The following is a 21,705-nucleotide window of genomic DNA, read 5'->3' as shown; positions in this document are numbered from 1 at the left end:
GAAAGAGTCCAGCGCAGAGCCACAGATATGATTAAGGGAGTGGAACATCTCCCTTATGAGGAGAGGCTGAGGGAGCTGGGACTCTTTAGCTTGGAGAAGAGGAGACTGAGGGGTGACCTCATCAATGTTTACAAATATGTAAAGGGTGAGTGTCAGGATGATGGAGCTAGTTTTTTTCAGTGATGTCCAGTGATAGGACAAGGGGCAATGTGTGTAAACTGGAGCATAGGAGGTTCCATGTGAACATCAGGAAAAATTTCTTTACTGTGAGAGTGACAGAGCACTGGAACAGGTTGCCCAGGGGGGTTGTGGAGTCTCCTACATTGGAGATATTCAAGGCCCGCTGGTACAAGTTCCTGTGTGATGTATTCTAGGTTACCCTGCTCTTGCAGGAGGGTTGGACTAGATGATCTTTTGAGGTCCCTTCCAACCCTTGGGATTCTGGGATTCTGTGATTCTGTGATCTGATCCTAATTCCCCTTACGAGTAAGACTGAGCTAGAGTGCTTAATTTATAGAGTGTTCACAAAGGTGAATGCCTTGAACAGAAATTGTTAATTCCAGAAAGCCTTACAAAAATATCCTCAGAAGTTCCTTAGACCTTTAAAAACAACCCCACCACCCTGAAAAAAAACCTCACAGCTTTTTATGAACTTTTATTTCTACAAGGCACTTTCTATTCTAGAAGCATGTCAACACTTAAAATACAGTTACTTTTGACAAAGTCGCTGAGATTGTCAGGTAGAAAAGATGGTGGCCCGGAGTTGTTCCTCTAGAAGTACAGTCTTGAAAGGAAACCTTGGTATAGATTTCATCCTTAATGAAAGTTTATTGTCCATGAAAATGCTTTACACAAAATAATCCTCTCAACAAATATCTGTGTGTATTCTGCAAGCTCCCCCCAGTCAGTCAGTAGCATGCTGGACTTTGGCATCTTTTCCATACAGCTTTATCAGAGAAACTAATTTTAAGAATATTCTGCCTAAGTGTTCCTACAACCTCAAGTGGTACTTGCTGAATGCATTTTATGAAACAATTTTCCTGCTTTTTTTTTTTAATATAAATAGCTGAGAAGGGAATAATTTTGCCCTGTTTACACTGGTTTTAGGCCCCAAGCAATGAGATGCTGACAGACTTTAAGGGTTACCTGTACCACTTAAATTCTTCGTGACTTCTTTAGAAATACAGAGGACCTCAAAGAATGAAGCTCTGAAAATTTTAGTAAATGCACACTTTTTTAATGTTAACGGACAATTTTTATTATGAAGCAGTAAGAAATTACAGATAAGTTCTAAAATTTCGGATCCATTTTCCTCTCCTTTGTATCAACTTTGCAATGAGTTGTGTTGAATTACTGAGCTCCAGCAGCCGATAGAACTAAATTACACAGTGGTAATTTTAGTATGTGCCTTACAGGCAGCATACTTGCATATTTTGCTACAACAAGCTGCAAAAGGTGCTGTTCTGGAGCAGCATGACAGTATTTCTGCTACTTAGCCATTCATTTGAACTCCTACAGCTGTTTTGTTACTAAACAATGAATGAAGTAATGAGTAGCCCTCCTGCCTGTTGGCCTAGTAGGAGGGCAGAGAGACTCAAATACATTTAACAGTACAGAAAAAAAGAGTTAATCAGATGCTTTCTTGGTTATTGGCAGGGGAGAGCTCCATATTGGCAAAATCAAAATCAAGTATCAGGCAAACAATCATTGCATTCCTTTGTTCACAATGGAAGAAATTGTCAAGCAATAACAGCATTATCAGCAGTTCTGTTAGAAAGCTTCATCACCATTATATAGAGCCAGATGACAATGGCTTGACTATTATAAAAGAGATCTTAGGAGATAAAGGCAGTGGGTGCCTGTGCCCTGTGTTTGGAGAAGGAAGCACAAGTCTCTCATTCTCCCTGAGGCAACCAGGCTTTTGCAGTCGCTGTCATGAACTTGGATGTGTCCAGTAGTTTTGAGCAACATTCACTCTCTCCATCTGACTTTGGTGCTAGATGGCCACTACAAATATTCCAGACCTCAAGAGGAGCTCAGCTGGAGAGGTCTCCCTGCAGTATCACAAATCCACGAGTTGCAAGAGCCAGTGATTACTTTTAGGCTGAATCAGCAGCTAATTTTTGTGCTTGCGGTGATAGTCCAGGGCAGGCACAATATTCCTCTTTGCTCTTCTACTCGGTTGCAAAACAATAAAAAGGGACTGCACTTTTCTCTGCTTTTTCCCAGAAACAAACTGGTTCATGGTGGCATTCCTCCTACCTAATTCCTCCTACAGGTCTGTAATCCAAATTAGAGAAACAATATTTTTCTCATCGTATTTTAATAGTGCAAAACACGTCCATTACATATCTATCTGGTCTTCCTGGAAATGAAGCAGACATTAATTCAGGAAGACTAATTGAAACATTACCTCTGGCACCATTACAGGTACTTCAGCCCTTTATTGATTTGAGTTTGGCATTGACACCTAGCTTTCCTTTCAGATGATGATGTAGAGCCTGGTGAGAGAATAAGATACTGTTACTACAAGAACAAGAAGTTACTGAGGTGAATGCACATATGACACATACACTCTCTTAAATCTTCCCACATAAACGAGATCTGTCAGAGTTGTGATCATTCAACAAGGCTGGTCAGAATGTTTATCAGTAGAAAATTCCATTTCATTGAAACTAAATATCTCATGGCATGGAGCTTGTCTATTTTGACAGGCTTTCTCATTGAAAGTTTTATAAGGCCTTATCCAACCCAGCTTTGAACATTTCCAGGGATGGGGCATCCAGTGGTCTAATCCATTGGTTGAGGAGAAGATAAAATGAAAAGCAAACCTCTCTGAGCAGAAAAGAGATACTTGCAAAATTACAGTTTGTTGAAAGCTTTTTAAGGTTTAATATTTTCTCCACAGTAGAATGAAAAAATAATTTAAAACTTTGCAAAATTGCATTTCTGGTCCCTGTTAACCATCTCTGTTACTCACGCAGCTGTTGTATACAATCTTCCTGCAGTCTTTTGTTAATTCTTAGTTTTTAAATGTCAAAGTAAGGATTAGTACAGATGATTTTATGTCAATCATTCAGAAAGAAAAAAACAAAAACAACTCAGGAAGAAGAGAGGAGAAGAAATAAGGCATTTATCTAAAAGAAGTAGAAAATCTGCATAAGACTGAGGTAGATACTGCACCTGAACTAAAGGCTAATGCAGTCTAATTTAAGATCTAACAGTGAAGACAGAGAAACAGAAAAGCTCTAGAGGTGTTTGGAAGTTAATGATGCAACACTGTAGTAAAGCCCAGATTAAATTCTCAGTTCTCATTGCAAAATCACATTAACACTAAAGTACTAAACTCATGCTCCTTGGTGCATTACTGTTCCTGAGTGTTTTTTCTTTTTTTTTTCCACTGCCAAGGAATGACAAGATGTTGGTTTTTTTCCAGCTCATATTGCTAACTGAAATTTTTCTTAGAACAAATGACAGAATTTTGAGTGACTAAAAATATTAAGTAACTGAAGTATCTTCGATGCAAGCAGTGAGGAAACTTGATTATAGAAAGATGTGTCAAATTATTTGTTACAACTCCCTGCAATCATGGATATAAAAAAAAAATAGAAGAAAACAAAACCAAAAAAAAAAACCCCAGGCAATCCCCATTTTCTTAAGCTCCTGCTTTTTGCAACATTCTTTTTAATTTTCAGATTATTAGTTTTATGGAGTCTGTTTAATTGCTGTAATTTTGTGCAGAAATGCTTCCTTTCCTTTGACTCATCTAATTTAGAGTTTCACTTAGGGCAGTTCGAAACACCAAAGATTCATGAGTACTCATTTGTAAAAGCAGCTAATTTTATAATTTACCCCACAAAATCCAGATCAGAAAATACCTTGAGGGTAGGATCTGCGGTGTCCTCATGGGATGAGATGCTTTCAGCCAGTTCTTTCTCCCTTCATGAAAGAATTACACATGGAAAATTTCTAAAGTGGATTAAAACAAAGCCTTATTGCACTTCAACTGATTCAAGTAACAATAATATATTTATACCACCAATCTCTAAAGATATCCTAAAATACAGCAAGTTTACTGTTCTCTGTCAGGTATTTCATCACATGTTCTTTAGTAAAGTAGAGTCTCAAGGCAATATCACCAACTCAAATCAGAAGAGAGAACAATAAACTTGCTTTGTACCTTCTAGGGAACCAGATGTGAAATATAAAAATAAGTGCAAAACATACTAAAGAAAACTTGAGAAAGAGTACAATGATTGATAAGACTATTTGCGTAATTATTTATAATTAATCACTCATTGCAGGTTATTACATAATTACATTTCATATAATAACCTCTTACTGTATAGATATCTCATATTTTCATTTTGTGAAAAACAACGGACACATGTATCACAAACAGGGACGATGCAATTCTCTTAGTGCCATATTCATTGCTGCAGTGAAAAATCTCAGCTGAAACAATTGTGCTTATACAGCCATTGAGTTTGTGCTATACAATAACATTGATAGGAGAATCATTTAAGTTATTTAAGTGGGTGGGCTGCAGCCACACAGGTATATAAAATCAATATTTCTGTCTTCCTCTCCCCTTTCAATAAAAAGTAAATTATGGCTAAACTACTATCACCAAAAAGATTTCATATATCATGTTTACAAGGATCCAGTCTCCCTGCATTTTGAGAGTGGTCTGTGCCCAAACTGTTCCCTGCTCCCAGTGTAATAGAAGTTGCTGTCTACAGACTCACCCTATATTTCTTGCCACTGAAAGAAATGCCTTTTAAAGTCTTCTAACAACCATAATACCACATAGAAAATATTCTTTTCATATACATTAGAATAAAAAGTACTAGTTGCTATCCATCAGCTACTTAGTAATTTCAGGACTTGGAAGTCCTGTTGACTAACAGCCAGAATCGAGTATTAAAAAAAGCTAGCACTGATTGCCTTATTTTTCCATCTTGATTATTTATGCTATAAAAACTTTGTTTAATACATAATACAAGTTTTATTTTCAGATTGAAAGATATTAACCTTCAACAGGCTCATTCTATTTTATGTGCTTGAGGGCCTTTTCACTTAGAGTTGAAATAAATACATTTTAACAGGTGGTTTTCTTTTTTTTTTGGATGCAATCTGTATTAGAAAATTGATACACTGATATGAGAAGGTAATTAAATGAGAAGTCTCATACAAGTATCCTTCTTTCTCCAGGTTGCTTCTGACAGTATGATTGGCCTATAACTCTGATACTCTGCATCATTATTTAGGAAGGATATGGATCTGCTTGAGGAAGTCCAGAGGAGGGCTATGAAAATCATCAGAGGGAAGACCTCTCCTATGCAGACAGGTTGAGAGAGTTGGTCTTATTCAGCCAAGGACACAAAAATGTTGGTTACCTTGAATGAAGAGTTTAGTATTGCTAAAAAAAAGAGAAGTATCTTCTTCTTAAGGAGACAAGAACATTATAGCATGTAAAATTTCTTGAATGTAAAAATTGATTAGTTGTGAGCTTCCAAACTGAAAAAAATAAAGTTTCCCTCCAAAGCAGTATCAGCAATACCAATGCTTAGCATAAGAACAAAAAAAAACCCAAGCATTTGATCCTCAGAATCAGGCTTAAAAAGCATAAAACTGCATCTGAGTCCTTGGGCTTGTTTGGTGTATTGATTTTGATATTCTGCACCACCCACAGATACATGGGTTGTACTCAGAGCAAGGACAGTGAGATTTTAATCTACCACAGAAACAAGAGACATTACATAACAGAAACTTTGATGGCTTTGGAAACCTAGAATACTTCAAATTTTTCTTTTGGCTTGAGCCTGGTATGGAACATGCCATCTGGAAGACTATTCATGACTATATAACCATTATATTAATGGTAATGGGGTTTGCGAAGACTCACTTAATAACACCTTTCCAAGACCTGGTCTTTAAAACATAAATCAGGTATCATCAGACTTACAGTAAAATCGCTGAGTTGTCAAAACATCAGTACTTCCTGAATGAGTCAGTTCAGTCTGTCTGCTAACAGGGAGAATATACATTTGAGACAGGCAAATGTAATAAAAAAAAAAAAGAGAAGGAGAAAGAAAAAATAGCTAATTAAAAGGGTGATTTATTTTATTTGTATGATGTTCGGGAAAATATTTATTCACTCTCTTAAATAAACAGGAAGCAAGAAACCCCCTCCTCAAGCCACAATAATTTGCCAAAGCATTCATAGACCATTCTTGATCACTCCTGATAATAGGCTTTATTCTGTGGAGTTTATTTCACCCACTGTGCAAAGTGCAGCTCCTTACTCTTAGATTAATGTATTTAATAAACCTTAATGAAACATTTGTAAACTTAATGAAGCACTCTGGAAATTAAAACAAAGGCAAGCCAATGTCCTTCTAAATGGAAACTGGGCCATCCTACTAGTACCACTGGAATATGTGAAATTGTGTTAAGCTTTTAATGTGCCCTTTGGGGTTAATACAGTAGATCAGAGTATCACTAAAAAACCTGTTAAATTCGTTTTTTTTAATTTGCATCTCTGAAAGCTTCAGTCAGATATGGTTATTTACACTGCGCTCTGCATACTTAGTGATTTTCTAGACAAGTGGAAAGTGTAACTGCAGTAAGGTATTACCAATGGTATAATGGATCACAGACTTTGTACTGAGATTGCAAAGCCTTACCACTAAGCTTTATAAGGCTTTCTCTGTCTGAACTTTTCTTGACTTCCTGGCAGTAGCTTTGATTTTAATCAGTTTAGCTGTTAAAATTATTTTATTTTTTTCATGGCAACTAGATGGCTATGCTAATTTATTTTTCTCTTGCTTGTCTTTCTATGGTACAATCAGAGTTTTTTCTATAAATAGTACTATGATGTAGTTTTTTTGTGTAGCAGAACACAACTTGAACATGATGATGTAGAATGGAGGACTACAGACTGTAAAACAGAAGTGTTGAGACATGCGGCATAGGCTGCAGCGTAGAGGAGACCAGCACAGGATGAGAGGTAGGGCGTAGGCTTGGCACCAGACAATTCCTTTAGAGTCAATTAAAAAACAAAGGCCTGGAGTTGTACAGAATTAGTTTAGAGGTAACAGGGAGAACAAATCCAAAATATCTAACTTATACAAAATGCACCACATGCAGTGAAATCACATACTGTAGCATCTTTTACACCAGTGGGCAAGGTGTATAAGATTGCTAGAAAATGTGAAAATATGGAGCATGCCCCTGGGGGCTGGGAATGGAAAATATCCTATTCCTCCCAGCAAAGGAATTGAGCTGCTGATAACTTGCTGTACCTTCCTCGACATGAATCTGCCTGAAGCCAAATAGTAAGTTTAGTGATTATTATTATATGTTGTTGTTACAATTATCTTCTGTGTATTACTATTTTACTCTGGTTTTATTCTAATAATTTAATCTGAACAAATATTAATTCTTTAATTATTCATTAGGTTTTAAAAATGACCATGAACTCTTGGCTTTGCATATAATGTGTGCTCTATCATTGTCTATAACAAGGTTTTGAACTCATAATTGTTATGGGCTCTTTGCCCTTTCCTATGAAGATGTCTGAGCAATGGGGTACTTCTTTTTCTGAAGAAGTAATTATTTTTTTTGGCAAGATATTTTTCTGGTGGGAAGAGGAAGAAGACAAATTTCTGTCTTTGAGTATGTGTTTGTGTGTGTGTCTTTTTAACATCAAGACCTGTGGTGTCTTTTTAATATCAAGGTCTTCTAAACATATGAATAAAAATGGAGTACTTATTCTTCAGAAGACAGATTCAAATGATGTGGTGTAGAGCATAAAAAAGTAAGGTTTTCTACCATCTTGGGTTCCTTGGGAAGGTTTCACTGACCCCGATCAATCTATATAGAAGTTCTGTTATGTATTTAATTGAGCTAAAGAAAGTTTTAATGGAGTTACAGGCTGTAAGGTTTTGAAAGTTAATGCAACAGGGTGTCTGCAAAAGCAGAAAAAGTTTAAAAGTTCCTTCTGATTATAAGGCTGAATATTTGTCACCCTTCTAGTGATGGGTGGGAGGGAGATCACACATCAGTATCAGAGATTTTAATTCCATATCTTCATCCAAGCTTAAAATATGAGATACTGTCATATGAATTTGCAGCTGTTTTGATCACGGTCTTACACACTTTTGTTGACTTTTCTGCAGTCCAGGAATGAAACCAACACTTCACATTCACAGTTCTTTCAACCTAGTCCAGTTATGCAAGCCTCTAATCATCCTGATAGTCCTGAACTGGGCTGTGTTCAGTTATTTGATGTCTCTTTTTATCTGCGAAGAATTGGGCACAGTATTCCAGTCCTAACATGTCAGTAGTCCTTGTTTCTTCCTACTGACATTAACATGTTGAGCAGGAACTTTTGGCCCAATTGTCTCTTCCAGCAGAGAAGGAACTAATTAATTTCTCTCCACCTTTCTTTGCTGGGACCCTGCCTCTTCTCCATATTTTTTTTTTTTTTCTTTTTGTATTAAGGGAGTGCTGCTATCTTGGTGGCATGGATGCCAAGCTTTGAAAATGTCTTGTCCTAAGAATCATTGCCTTTCCCCTGCCTAAGCCTTGCTTTTGGCCATTCTATTCTGCACCCTGAATCCTCAGCTCTTGTCCTTTCAGCATCATTGCTAGCATTCTCTTGATTTCCTGCTTAACTTTCTATGGAACAAAATCCAGTGATCTCTTCTTGAATCCCTTCATTTGACAACTCAGTGATTGAAGACACACCTCCTACAGACAAGGTCCACCGCATCTCAGCTACTGGGGGACCACCAGAAACTTACTTCAGCCCATAACTGGAATGACTAACCACACCTCCCCAGGTCTGGCTGGGTTGATGTCTCTGATATAGTAACAACATCCCAGTTCTTACTATATCAGGAGCAGTATCCTGTGCTGTGTTACCACCATCTCAAATAATCACCAGTTTTCCTACCAGAACAGCAGCATAGAATAGACCTCACTATCTCAAAGTAGCTCAAGCAGAATCCCTGTCCTGCCACCCCAGGCTGGCATGCAAACTGCTACATCTCTGTTGGCAGCTCCTACGTGTAGCACTCCAAGTCGCTGTGCCAGTTAAATATCAGCAGCCAGGCACAGGTGCTTTGCCTCACTTAAAGTGGATCCTTTCTTCAAGACTATGAATGACCCTAACCCTTTCAAATGAAGTTCATCTACCTGGTGAGTGCCATTGCTGACTTCCTAGCAACTAGAAGCTGGCCACAGATGCTTCCACTGTATCTAACTGATTGTCTGTGAAGCCTTGCAAGGTCATATAATGTCATATAATGTGGCTTTACATCATGAATTAGTGATTATTTTTTTAAGGAGAAAGATCTCATTCTTACACCAGCAATGAATTTCTTAAGCTGAAGGGGCTTCATTAATACTGTTCTCCCTGTTTAGTTGTCTCTTGCCTGCTAGCACAGCTGTTGGAGAAGCAGATATCCAACATCTGATACTTATTTGAGCATTTTCGGGTTCAAATTTTGGAGTAACCTCTAAAATTGTTTGAGCAGAAAAATTTTTCATCACAGTGAATGTGCAATATGACCCTGAGTAAGATCAAGTGGGGCTGTAGCAATTTAGCTTGCACACATGGACGCTCCATCCCACATTGTAGAAAATACAAGCCTCATTTGTATTTGTCTAGGCAAGATACAAAAAGTGCTTATTCACGATTTTGTCTAGGTCTAACAGGCTCATTTCATGTCATCAGATTTGTTGTCATGCTTTCAGTTTTGGCCATGTATCCGTTGAAGCATGATTAGTTCAGACTAGTGATTTATGAGGCAAAACCCTGACTTTAAATTGATTTAGCGAACTTACCAGAGGAAACTCAGTTATAAATCCAAATATCATATTTCATAAGAAGATTTTTTTTTTATCTTGATGTTTTAGAAATATTTCTTTAAGGCCTGATTCTGCAGTAGTCTGAACACTAAGCTATGTTACACCTTGCTGAATTTCAGTGCATTGCCTAAGGAAGATTCATGCATGATTATTCAGTGGTAAATGTGACTTCTGGCTGTATTTTGGTTTTTTTACTATAACTATCTTTTTTTTTTTTTTATTTCCCCCCCCCCCCCCCCCCCCAGTATCTGACTTATATTGCACATTTTCCTAGGGAACAACCGTTGGCAATAACAGCCTTAGGACTTTTGCCCATTTTTGTGCATGGCTGGATTATTCACACTGTCAAACTTTATACATCTAATCTAGATAAGGAGCCTGGGATCTTTGGAAGCTGATAGACGGTTGCAGGCTATTGAGATGTCTGAATTTTCCTTCAGAGCTTTATTACAGATAGAAACCTATGCATCTATCTTAAACCCCCTAATTTTAGATGCCTTAAATTTTACTAGACAAATGCTTCCCTGTAAGTATGGATAGCTTCAGTGGTCTGAAATGTGTTACCTTATATCAGTGTGCTAACAAAGCAACTTCAGCTTCTCATGAATTGCTCATCCCTGGAGTGCTTAAGCAGAAATGACATCTATTAACCTTAAAGTCAAACATCTGGACTTGAAGGGGGATTGCTACTCACTGTATCTGGGCTCTTTATATAACATTTTTTCCTGATTTTACTAAAGAAACTAAAAGTTGCATCTTAAATAAAAAAAGTACTAAGAAATTTCAATGAATAAATATGTGAGTGTCTGTGTGTGTGTATCATCCAGTTACTTTGATAAATAATCACATAAAAATATTCATATATCTGAACTGAACTGATAAGATTGCTACAATTTATTCTAAAAAGAGAATATGAGAGGGATTACATTGATCTTTCTCATAAGGAGAAAAATTGTCATCAATATATTCCATTTAAGCTAAGATGACTCATAAATAACACCGATATTTTCAGTTTAAGTCAGTTGCACATGTTCTTTTTGCTCTCTTAAACTGCTAAAGCTCAGAAATAATACATGAAAATAAATGCTTTGTACTTTTCCATGTTCATAACTAAATTCTGCTTGGCTAGAGATTTGAATGCTTCCAGTTTTTCCAGATAAAATTTTAACTAAGAATTTCCATTTCCTATTTTGTGTTTACAAATCAGCATTTTAAAATGCTTAGCTGCTCAGGCCTCTTCTTAACTTTATAGATCAAAATTTTCAAAACATAGATGTGATTCTATCTGATGTCCTGCTGTCTTGTGGTTTAAGCCTAGCCAGTAACTCAGAACCATGTAGCTGCTCTCTCCCTCCATCCATCCTTTCTTACCACCTAAAAACCCAGGAAATATTGTTAGGCAAGAACTTTCATATATAATGCTATCTGCTAGTCCCCTCAAATAATACTGATTTTGGTAATTAAATCTTAAACATTGGACAGCAATACAGCAAATCATAGAATGCCAGTGAAACAAAACAAGTTTAAAACAAAAATCATTCCCAGATCACTGATACACTGTAGAATTATTGTCTAATCTATCACATGGTCTTTAAAAACACACTTATATGCATCAAATCAACATGTTTTTACTGAATGATGTGTTAAATTTGTTACACTGTTAGAATAGAATATGAACTGCTTTCAGCTTCTGAGAATAGAACTGGTTGAATTAATTTTATTCATTCAGCAAGATATATACATCATATGTCACCTGTCATCTCCTTTTGGAAATTATCTTAACAATTGTATTTTATTAGATTGGGAGGTGATTATTTAATGGTGATGAATTACTTACCTTTAAAATTAATAATTATATGCAAGTTACATCATTACTGAAAATAATCTGGAAATCTGACTCACATAATTTTCTCACAAGTTACAATAACTTAATTTTGTAGGCAAAGGAGTTATATGCTAGTATGTAAGTGATATATGGAATAACAAGTGGATTTGGGGGAGCTCAATAAAAAGAACACATACAAGAACATCTACACACTTATAATATTAATTATCTTCTGTTGTCCTTTTATGCACATCTAATGTTTAAATTTTTCTTCCCTGCTGAGGGAGAGTGAAAGATGTAAGATGACATTTTCTGTGTTTAAAATTAATTATGGGCAATTCTCTTGTGTCGTATTCATGATAAGCAATTGGACCTAATCTTTGTATTTCTGGTCTTCCGTTGCATTTACCCTTATTGTATACAAGTGCTCTGAGAGTTAGGTATGCAGCTGTGATGAGATCCTAAAGGGACTTTAAAGATTCTTTGTTCTACCCCTTTCCCCACAGAAGAATAATAGTTTGATATGCACACACCTAGCTTTGTTTTAATCCTCCTCTTTCTCCTTTTATGTCAGCTGAGAAATGGCAAAAAGCTTTTTTTTTTAAAAAAAAAAAAGAAACTTCTCGTAATGTTTTTGAAAGGTGGTCACACTCTTAACTTAGACCATCTCAGGGGAGTACGGTTTTCAGAGCAAAACCGTATCTGCCTGCTAGGTGTTTCTACACTGTGCTGTGTGTTGAAGAGGAGATCTTAAGTAAACATACAATAATTTGTGCAACTGTGTCCAGAGACCAGACAACTCTGCATCAGCTATTGTTACTAGCGTTGTCATTTAGCTGTGTTTCTCTTTCATACATGCATATGTTGGACTAAAGTGTACCATAAAATAGAGAGGAATACCTAAGTCTGTGGGCAAGTGACACTGATAACTTTAGTTTTCACATTACCGTCCAAGAAATAATTCGTAGGGAAGGAAAAACTCGCACCATTTCTGGGAGGTAAAATTGTTCTCTTAATCATAATTCATACCTTAATCGTGTTGCTTTGGTGAGGAAAGTAAGAAAGAAATTGTAACTCTTGCTCCTCCACATGCACTCACTCCCAAAGCAGCGTAATCTGCAGTGTGGCCACTCTGTCAAGCTTGTGAACCTAGAATGTCAGAAAGCCTTGCACTCCTCTGTCATGTGAATAAATTAACATTATGTACACCATGCCCCAGGGTTATAGGTTGCTTCGTAAGTGATATCTGTACACAGGAGAACATTAGATTACTGTGCTACATCTAGAATAGATTTATTGCTTAAAATATGAAGCTGAGTGAATAGAACCAAATTCAGTCACGCAGCAATATAAACTGTGCTGTCTCAAGCAGCTGTGTATCACGGTAATAACTCTACCAGCTGTGGTGTCAAGCTCTCTCACGTCACTGATACTCATGAAAAAAGAGCCATAGCATTTCTTGTCACCAAATTCCTACCACACCCAAGGTGATCTTGGTCTCTTGTTTGAATAACAATGGACTATGTGGCCTCTCTTCCACTTGGTTAAAACCCTAGTAAAATGAATCCTGGTTCCTTCCTGCTCTCCATTTTTTCCTGGCTTCCTGCTTGCCCTCTAGCTATATTGTCAGAAGGCTCTGTTGCGCCATCTAGATCATGCTGTCATTCATAATGTTGACTGCGCTAACACAAGTTATAGTTAGTTAAGAATCTGTCATCTCCCTGTCAAAGAAACTACAGCTACTGGATTGTAAAAGACTAATCCTTCACCATATCACATTTACCTATTTGGCTTTGCAGCTCTACTGCCAGGCAGGACTCACATTTTAGATATAGCCAGTGTGATGGCTGATGTTGGTGTTGATCACTTTTTTCCTTTGCTGTTAAACTATGTTTTGCTTTGTTCCTGGAATATATGCTGTATTTTCAAGCAAATGACCTTTTGATAGTTGTAGCACCCTCCTTCATGTCTCTGTCCTCCTTCCAGCTCAAGCCGCTGGGCTGCTTACTCAGCCTAGGAAAAACTGACTTCTCTTGACTTTTGCCTCTTTACTGATTCAGTGTCTGCTGAAAAAGCACTTTCACAATAAATGCAGTCAGCATATGCATACTTTTGGAAACAAAGGCTCTTCCTCCTAATATTTGTACAGGCAAAAGTGTTTTGTGGCAAAGGAAGAAACACCCTGAAATGCAAATACACTTCCCACCATCATCAGCCAGTAGCATTTCAACACATTTTCTTTCTACCTCCATTGTTTCAGGAGGAAATGAGAGAAATAAAAGTTTATTCATCTCCATATTTTTAATATGACTCGATTCAGTCTCTGTATTCTGAATTTTGTCACCCAGAGGTTTAGATCATGTGGCAAACCTCATTCTGTTTTCTAGGCATTGATAAAGTAGCCCATCATTATTGCAGTTTGTTCCTGCAATAGAACTTCTAGACACAAGTTTGCTTCCCAGCCTTTAGATATGATCTGAATTGTATTTACTTGGAAAATAGTGTTATGAGAGTTTTGTATCAGATAACAGCTGCCTTCACTTAAGCAGGAAGGTTATTCTGTTATACTTAATATCTACCTGCTTATTATAACTATAGCTACTAAAGTTTGTTATGAATACTGTTTTAGATCACGGTAGAGTTCTACATCTTACTATAATTTCCTTGCAATTTTTTCAGTTTATAATGACAGGTAATAACAGTATTAGTGAATGCTAAGGGAAATGGTGAGCAAAAAACCCAGAGTCAAGATCTGATGTACTGCATACACTAAATATTACCTGCAATGGATGGAAATGAGTGTACATAGTTGTAGCCACAGTTCTTTCTTGCCAACAATTGTGTTCATATCTTACTAGAAATTTTTCTTATAAACACTTGACTGTTCTGACTTATCCAGATTTCACTTTTCTTTACACACCCTGAAGTTCTTTTTGTGAACACAGATTTCAATTGGAAGTATCAAAAGGGAAATATTTGCCCTTGTTTGCAACTTTTTTTTTTTTAATTTATCTTTATTTGATACAGTTCTGGTAAAATAGAAATAGTCACTATTCCAAGATTTCACAGGTTCTGAAATCTGAAACTAGCCCATAACTAGTAGGCTAAGAAGTTGTATCATACTTTCAGTTTGGCACAAAAATACAGTAATGACAGGGGTTTTCCAGTAATACAGCCAAGTACACCTAATGTACTTGTAAGGAAACAATGTCTCGCTGAAACCTCTTTTGGCTTCTTCTTAGTTGTACATTCTATTGTCTACATATATGGGCATAGTAAAGAAATTTCCATTTTGGCAGAAAAAGATATTAAAAAAAATAAATAAGTTAATATATGAATCTATAATAAATAAAGTAATGAGGGGGGAAAGGAGGGAACCAAGCCAGAAACCAAAAAGAGTCATTCAAGAACTGTTTTAGGAAGGAGCATGAAAGAGGGGGGAAACTCATCTCATTTACCATGTCGTATTAATATTTTTCCCAAGTGAAAGGATAACATAAGCGAATGCTTTATTTATCAATCATTTCCCTACATCTCTGCTGTAACTTTTTATTTTCTATGAACTTTTATTTTTTATGCTTTTTTTTTTTCCTTTTATAACACCATAGTCTTTTGTTTATTTAAAAAGACTACACAAGATACTAAGTAACAAAATCAAACTATCTAGTTCTACAATCTATTATAGTTGCCAGAGATATACCAAAGTAAAGACTTGGAGATGCAAACAGGAATAGTAAGATCCTTGACTAAGAAGGTCTTACCCATGCAAGAGCAAGCCAAAACTTGGACACATAGAAGAGGGTCTGAGATAGACACATTATTCATTAGCAAAAGAAAGCTCTAAGTAGAAAACAAACACAAATACATATAGATGTTGAATGCAAAGAAAAAATGCTGATTTTAGTTCAAGGGGGCTTCTTAGTATAGAAGGTTAAGGAATGATCTAAATGTGTAGTGGAGAAGTAGTAATCTTTATAAATATTTGGTGAAATCAGGAGGGACAGGAATCAGTAAAGAAGATTTTCCTTTACAGCAGAATTTCTGAAATCTTTCTGGCCTTGTATTTTATGTTGCTTACATATATTTATGAAGCATTACATTTGTTTGTGCTGCTGTGTTCTAGATAGAAATGAAGTGAGGAGTGCTCCTTAAATTCAGATTAGGCTGCAAGTCAGAATTAAATTTAATATATCTAAATTGAAATCAATAATGTTGAATTTAATTAAAATTAATTGAAGTCTAGTTGAATTAAAAATGTGTATGAATTACATACAGGGTCTTTTCTTTCTGTGCTTGCACGTAAAATTGTAGTTTTATATGTAATTCCTTCCCATTTAAAAAAAAGGTTGGCTTTTACATCAATGACGCAGAATCAGAATTAACATAAGGATGTTCTAAAAGACTTTATATCAGTTTTCCTCATTTTATCCTCTTTTTACTAACAAGGGTTTCTGACAGCCCAGCTATTTATTCTATTCTCTTGCAGGAGACATCAAAACCTTCTTGAAAGTTCCAAGTTCTGCCGTCTTAGACGTTGAGGTTCTTTTTCTCATGTATATGTGTAAAATACCAAAGACTTTTGTATTCTAATCCACGGTCATGCACATTTAATTAATTTCATTAATTGGTAATGACATATTTATTTGCATTTTCAGCTTTATAAGCTAGATTTCAATAGCTGTCATGTATCTGTAAAAGGGCATATTTTTTAAAAACTGAAAAACATTCTCATACTAAACAGTTGCCTTGCCAAGGAAATTTTTAAATTAATTTGAATCTACTGAGCATGGATTGTATTTAAGTAAAGAGTTCAAAACAGGTAATTCTAAATAAATATTATAGTATGTGTATTTGGGAGGAGGTAAGGTACACATGTGCTTAATTCTTCCTGTAAATATGCAAAGCAAAAGAGATTTGGCTGGTAAGATGGATTCTTTTGTAACATGAGTAATATTCATTGCAAAGGCAGTCTCTCACCTGTCTCCTGTTGAGCTAATGCAACCTTTCATTACTGCATCTCACAAATCTAACCTCCTATCCATTCTAGAACGCTCAATATTAGCACTCTGGGAGTCTGTATGTCATATGAAGCACCTTGAAATGTCTTAGGCATTTCTTAGGAAAGCTGAGGCCTATAGTAAAGCACTACAGTCATCACTTCAGCTCAGCATGAACATTTAAATCTACATCCTAAGAATAAAATAGTCTATGGCTCTGACTTTTCTACAGTTTCTGTTAAAATCTTCAGTCGCTGTCTTCCCTTTATCTACAGCTTCTGTGTTAAACACACACAAAAGTGTATCAAGGTTACTACTTTTGTGTAAGAAAAAAGAATCCCACGGCATTTCTTTTTAATAACTGTTCAGCTACAAAATTTTATTGGTATCCTTCTATGTTCCCTCTAGAGAATGTAATGCACAAAAGCATTGCCACGGAACATATAAAATTACAAATGAAATTTATTGTAAAAAGTAGAATGTCTTCTAGACTGGTGTCAGTATTTATTTCATTCATAAACCAAAACTGCAGGTATAACATATTCATTGTCAGCAAGTTCATGTGTAAATTGCCATCCAACAGTATTGACTGATATAAGACAGATATTGAAAAGACAATTTAAATTTACTTTTCCAAACATAAACTGTTCCACAAAAGCACTGTAAAAACTCCTTCAAGGTTTTGTGTTGTGCTTCACATGTATGGTTAACTACATAATTTGGTTGTGTCATAATCCACTGTGTTTGGCAATTTGGCGTTGAAGGCCTGCAAAGCAGATTGAATTCTCACCACTTCACTGGTAGACAGTTTCAGTCTATGACGGAGCAAGCAAGAGAAGAGGTCTAAACGGCGCTGACCAGGTGGAGAGAGTTTATTTACACGATCTCGTATCTCTAACAACTGCAAAAGTGCTGAGTCCTGTGATCCCTGAGTATAGGGGTAGTCCAGCTGCAAAATCAAGTCTCGAATTGCTTCTGGGTCAAAGTGCATGCTGTAGCCAAACACTTGGATGTTATTGATTTTCATGTAACCCAGATTTCTTGAGGGATCAATAAATTCCAGGGGTTCATAGTAGATGCTCTCATTGCCATTTGGACCATTTGACTTTATTCGACTTCTCAAATAGATGTGTACAGTTTCAAAAAAAGTCTTCCACTTGTTGCCCAGAGTCAGCGTCCAGTTATAACACTGAAGGGGTAAGTCCAATTTAGTCCGCTCCCAGTCTGGGAAATTATTTTCATTCACAGGCATAAACCAGCTCTCAGAGTGGCTGCCCCCAAAAGGGTTGACATAAACAGCAAGAACAGGCTCTAAGGTGCTGTTTTTAGTTAGGCAAATTTGAAGAGAAAGGCCCAGTATCATATGGACCAGGCTAGACTTGTACTTGTTGCTCTTAAGAGTAAGGAGCATCCTCTTGCGCCAAGAAGGATCAAACCAGCTGTTGAGGCGCATGTCATTGCTGATGAAAATGGCATGGACCTCAATTCTCCTGTCTGTCTTCTGCAATAAATACTTCATTTCCAGGTCCTGAAGGTCAGTTTCAAACCCAATGTAGTGCTCTGTCGATTCTGCCACTTCAGGCTTGCAAAGCCCTTGGCTCAGCATGTAGCCAGCATTGCAGCTCCCACAGCGGGTGCGATTGTCAGGAGCACAGGTCAAGCATGCAGAGCCATCTCCAACTGTGCAGGGAAGGAACCCATGGCAGGCAACCTGGTCATTAGGGCAGGTGCATGTGTGAGTCTCTTCAGAAAAGCTTCCCAGAAGGCCATTTTCATTGCAGTAGAGAAAGGACTGGATGCGGTTGAGCCAGTAGTTAGAAGATCTGCAACGTTAAAATAACTTAGTTTAACACAGAGACCTGCACATAATAAATACATCTTGTTATTTTTTTATCAGAAAGAGAAAAATAAAGCGGGTTTTAGTAGCAGATTAAGGCACTAAAGTGAGATTACAGTGTCTGCTGTGAGATAAATACATGTATAAATTGCCTTTTAACAATGCAAAAACACAAAAGAATTTTCCTTATAAACTCAAAGGCACAACAGGAACATTTGGTTCTTATATTTGCTACCTCTGCCAAGGAAGCCTAACAGCCATTTTTCTGTTACTGTCTTCAGATAAACATCTTAAAATCCCATGCAACTGAGATTGGTTTTCTTCGTATGATTTGATCAGGGAGGTGCTTTGTATGTATCTAAATATGTATAACTGTACCATCTCCCTATTTCATTATCAATATTTTTGCAAGCTTGCAAGATTTCTTGTCACTGCCTGAAGTTGCTTTGATTTATAGACATGTGAGCCAAAATGCTTTCCCGGAATAGCAAATAGGACCCTACTCCCCACTAAGATAGATTCGGTCTTAATTCTTCAGATGACTTCTAGCAAAATATCCCTACAGGAAGTCATGCACAAGCATGCTGTGTTTACTTTTCATCTTTGGAGATGAAATTAAAACACCACTTTAATGGTCTTCCTCTCATCTCATTTTCTTTTCACTAGAAGCCACAGTTAATGTCCTACACCACCCTGGGAAAAGATACTGAAACTAACAGTTTAGGCTGATGAGGAACGTCTGCTACGAGAAAGACAATGGGAAAAACTGAGTTATATGCAAATAGTGAAGAGAAAGATCATCTTCTTTCTTTTTCAGTTCTTAATAATCCTAGCAATGCACAATTTAGATCCATTCTTGAAACATGAATGATGATAGTTGTATGGTTTCTTCCTTTTCCATTGCATTGTTTCAAAGAAAAAATGCAGCAGCCTCACTGACTAATTTTTTAAGTCACATCTGAATTTGTCTTGATAGTTCAGTTGTGGGTTTTTTTCTGACTACAAAATTTATGTTAAAAGTCTATCATATCTCAAATCTGATTCTTTAGAAACATGAAAATGAAGAGTAAAATTATACCAATGTATACTCTGGTGACTTTGTTTAATCCTTTTTTAAATTATTTTTTTCTTTCTCTTTTTTTGGTTGGGGGAATCTTAGTTTTTTGAGGTTGGGGTTTTTTATATACATATAGCATATTAATATTTTCTAGAAGTATAAGTAAATATAATAACATCCATGACAAGAATGCCTTAACACCATTCTTACTGTGCTCATTTGAAAGTCATTATTAAGCAAGAATATTTTGACAAGTTTATTCCTTCATTTCCTGATTAAAATTCATAATGTCCATTCTACAGGCAAGGTCAATGTCACAATATAAAAGCTACTCCAAAACTGAGTAGAATATTAAAGTTATTGCTCTCCCAGGTGGAATGGGAAGTTCCTGTGTACTTTGTTTGGGTTGTTTTGCCAGTAATCTGTACCTACTGATCTCTCCCTAGCAACTCACAAGAACTGCACTTCAGATGCGTTATGACCCTGTTTCCCAATATAGGATGAACTTTGCAGCCAGGCAGTGTTTCACATGGTCTGTCTTATTGCTATCAGCCCTGTGATTCATCACAGCAAAGAAAACAGAGAAGATACGAGGATACTTGCCTAAAGAAGTGAAACTAACCTGTCAGAGGTCTCGCATTACAGCTTTTTCCTAACTCTTTATGGCTTTCTGTGCTATTTAAGAACTGATACAGAGTTCCAAAAGCTACTAGGTGTAAGATATAAAAGTCTGGGCGATTAATTTTCCTTCAGATGTTTGGGTTAGGACATTTGTTTCACAATAGCCTCCATAAAGTTTTTAGTTTGTTTTGTTACCTTGGACAGATAATGCAGCAGATTTCAATAATATGTGATTTGTTTTTTATCTCCAAGTTTTCTGCTTTTACTGCTGCTAACAGCTGGTACCACATGACTATTATGTCAAAGTTAAGTGTGTTCAACACCTGATATTGCTTAGGTTTGTAAATGTGAATTTCTCTACCATTTCTCTTGTGAAAAGAAGTGCTCACTTTTAAAAAGTTTATTATATATTATTATATTAGAAGTACATTTCTGGAAAACATCACTTTGTTTAGGCCAACTCCGAGCTTACAGATGTGGTTTTGAATTAATCTCAGTAGAGGATAAACATTTGAAGACTAACTGTAAAGATTTTCCATGTATCACGATGTGTCACCCATAGAGACTAAATCTGCTTGGCTCACACAAAACAGCAACTGTTCTACGTAGTTTGTAGCGTCTAAGGATATATTTGCATGATATATACTAGTCAGAAGAAACATAATGGTGTCTGAGATCCAAAGCTGGAGCCACAGCACTACTTTAGTTTTTCAGCAGAGATTAGTAGCCTGGATTTGGCACTGTGCTAGTATGGACAAGAAATTTCTATACGGCTTGGAGGTTAAGCATTTATCCTGGCTTGGAGTTCAGGAACAGTCAGCTCTCAAGCTACACTCCAGCTATGAATTTCTGAGTCCTAATGTTAGATACTTTCTGATAGATTTTAATGAGTGAATTTTTCAGTAGTCCTTTATTGAGGTGTATTGGGTGTCACTGGAAAGATTTTGACAGCAGGAGGGCAGATGCAGGAATGCCTTCTGTGAGAAGAGGCTAGGGATGCCTCATACTGAACACAGCTGGTTCCAGACAAGTTATCTTGAGCAGTTGCTTCTTGCTTATAGAATTTAATAAATATATTAAGACAATTAGCTTCTGAGGGAGGGTTGAAAGAAATCTCCAATTATTATTTTAATGACACTGCAAATGTTGTTATCTTTTTTGGAAAATTATATGTACTGGCCTGATGTGTTAGTTTTCCAGAAACTGAGATACAGAACTTCTGATTTCCAAACCTAGTGAAACTAACAAGAATTTCCTAGTTACTTCAATGAGCTTTAAATCAAAATGGCATGCCTGAATATCTGTGCCTTCACCATCATTTAAATTATGTGACAATCTATAATCAAAAGCTATTTGTTGTGAAACATACACTTGAAATCACAATCACTAAATCTTTGCTTTAGAAATAAAATAATATTTAATGAAATAAAACCCTTGATAAGTATAGCATACTTCTTATTGAATTATATAATGAATTAGAGCTACCTGG

At 36.4% G+C, this 21,705-nt stretch overlaps 1 protein-coding gene and 1 long non-coding RNA gene across 5 annotated transcripts in view; both read right to left on the bottom strand.

Moving 5' to 3' along the window:
• Positions 1–1,914: 1,914 nt before the first annotated feature.
• On the bottom strand, positions 1,915–3,975 carry LOC133268176 (uncharacterized). The gene is made up of 3 exons (XR_009742970.1): positions 3,879–3,975; positions 2,414–2,501; positions 1,915–2,054 (listed from the first exon to the last, which is right to left on the bottom strand). It is a non-coding gene; the product is annotated as an uncharacterized LOC133268176 (long non-coding RNA).
• Positions 3,976–17,145: 13,170 nt separating this feature from the next.
• The window catches only part of BRINP3 (BMP/retinoic acid inducible neural specific 3), a 209,899-nt gene continuing 205,339 nt past the window's right edge, over positions 17,146–21,705 (bottom strand). For all 4 annotated transcript variants that reach the window (XM_061451748.1, XM_061451751.1, XM_061451749.1 and 1 more), the window contains one exon: positions 17,146–18,524. In XM_061451748.1, the coding sequence (XP_061307732.1) occupies positions 17,408–18,524 (1,117 nt within the window). In that variant the 3' untranslated portion in view covers positions 17,146–17,407. The remainder of the gene's footprint in view (positions 18,525–21,705) is intronic.

This window comes from Pezoporus flaviventris, unplaced genomic scaffold (genome assembly GCF_033815535.1).
Source record: "Pezoporus flaviventris isolate CSIRO_AGI_PZ_B2104156 unplaced genomic scaffold, CSIRO_AGI_Pfla_v1 ptg000013l, whole genome shotgun sequence".
NCBI classification, from domain to species: domain Eukaryota; kingdom Metazoa; phylum Chordata; class Aves; order Psittaciformes; family Psittacidae; genus Pezoporus; species Pezoporus flaviventris.
The sequence above is the reverse complement of the archived record's forward strand: the minus strand, read 5'-3'. Positions and strand labels throughout refer to the sequence as shown.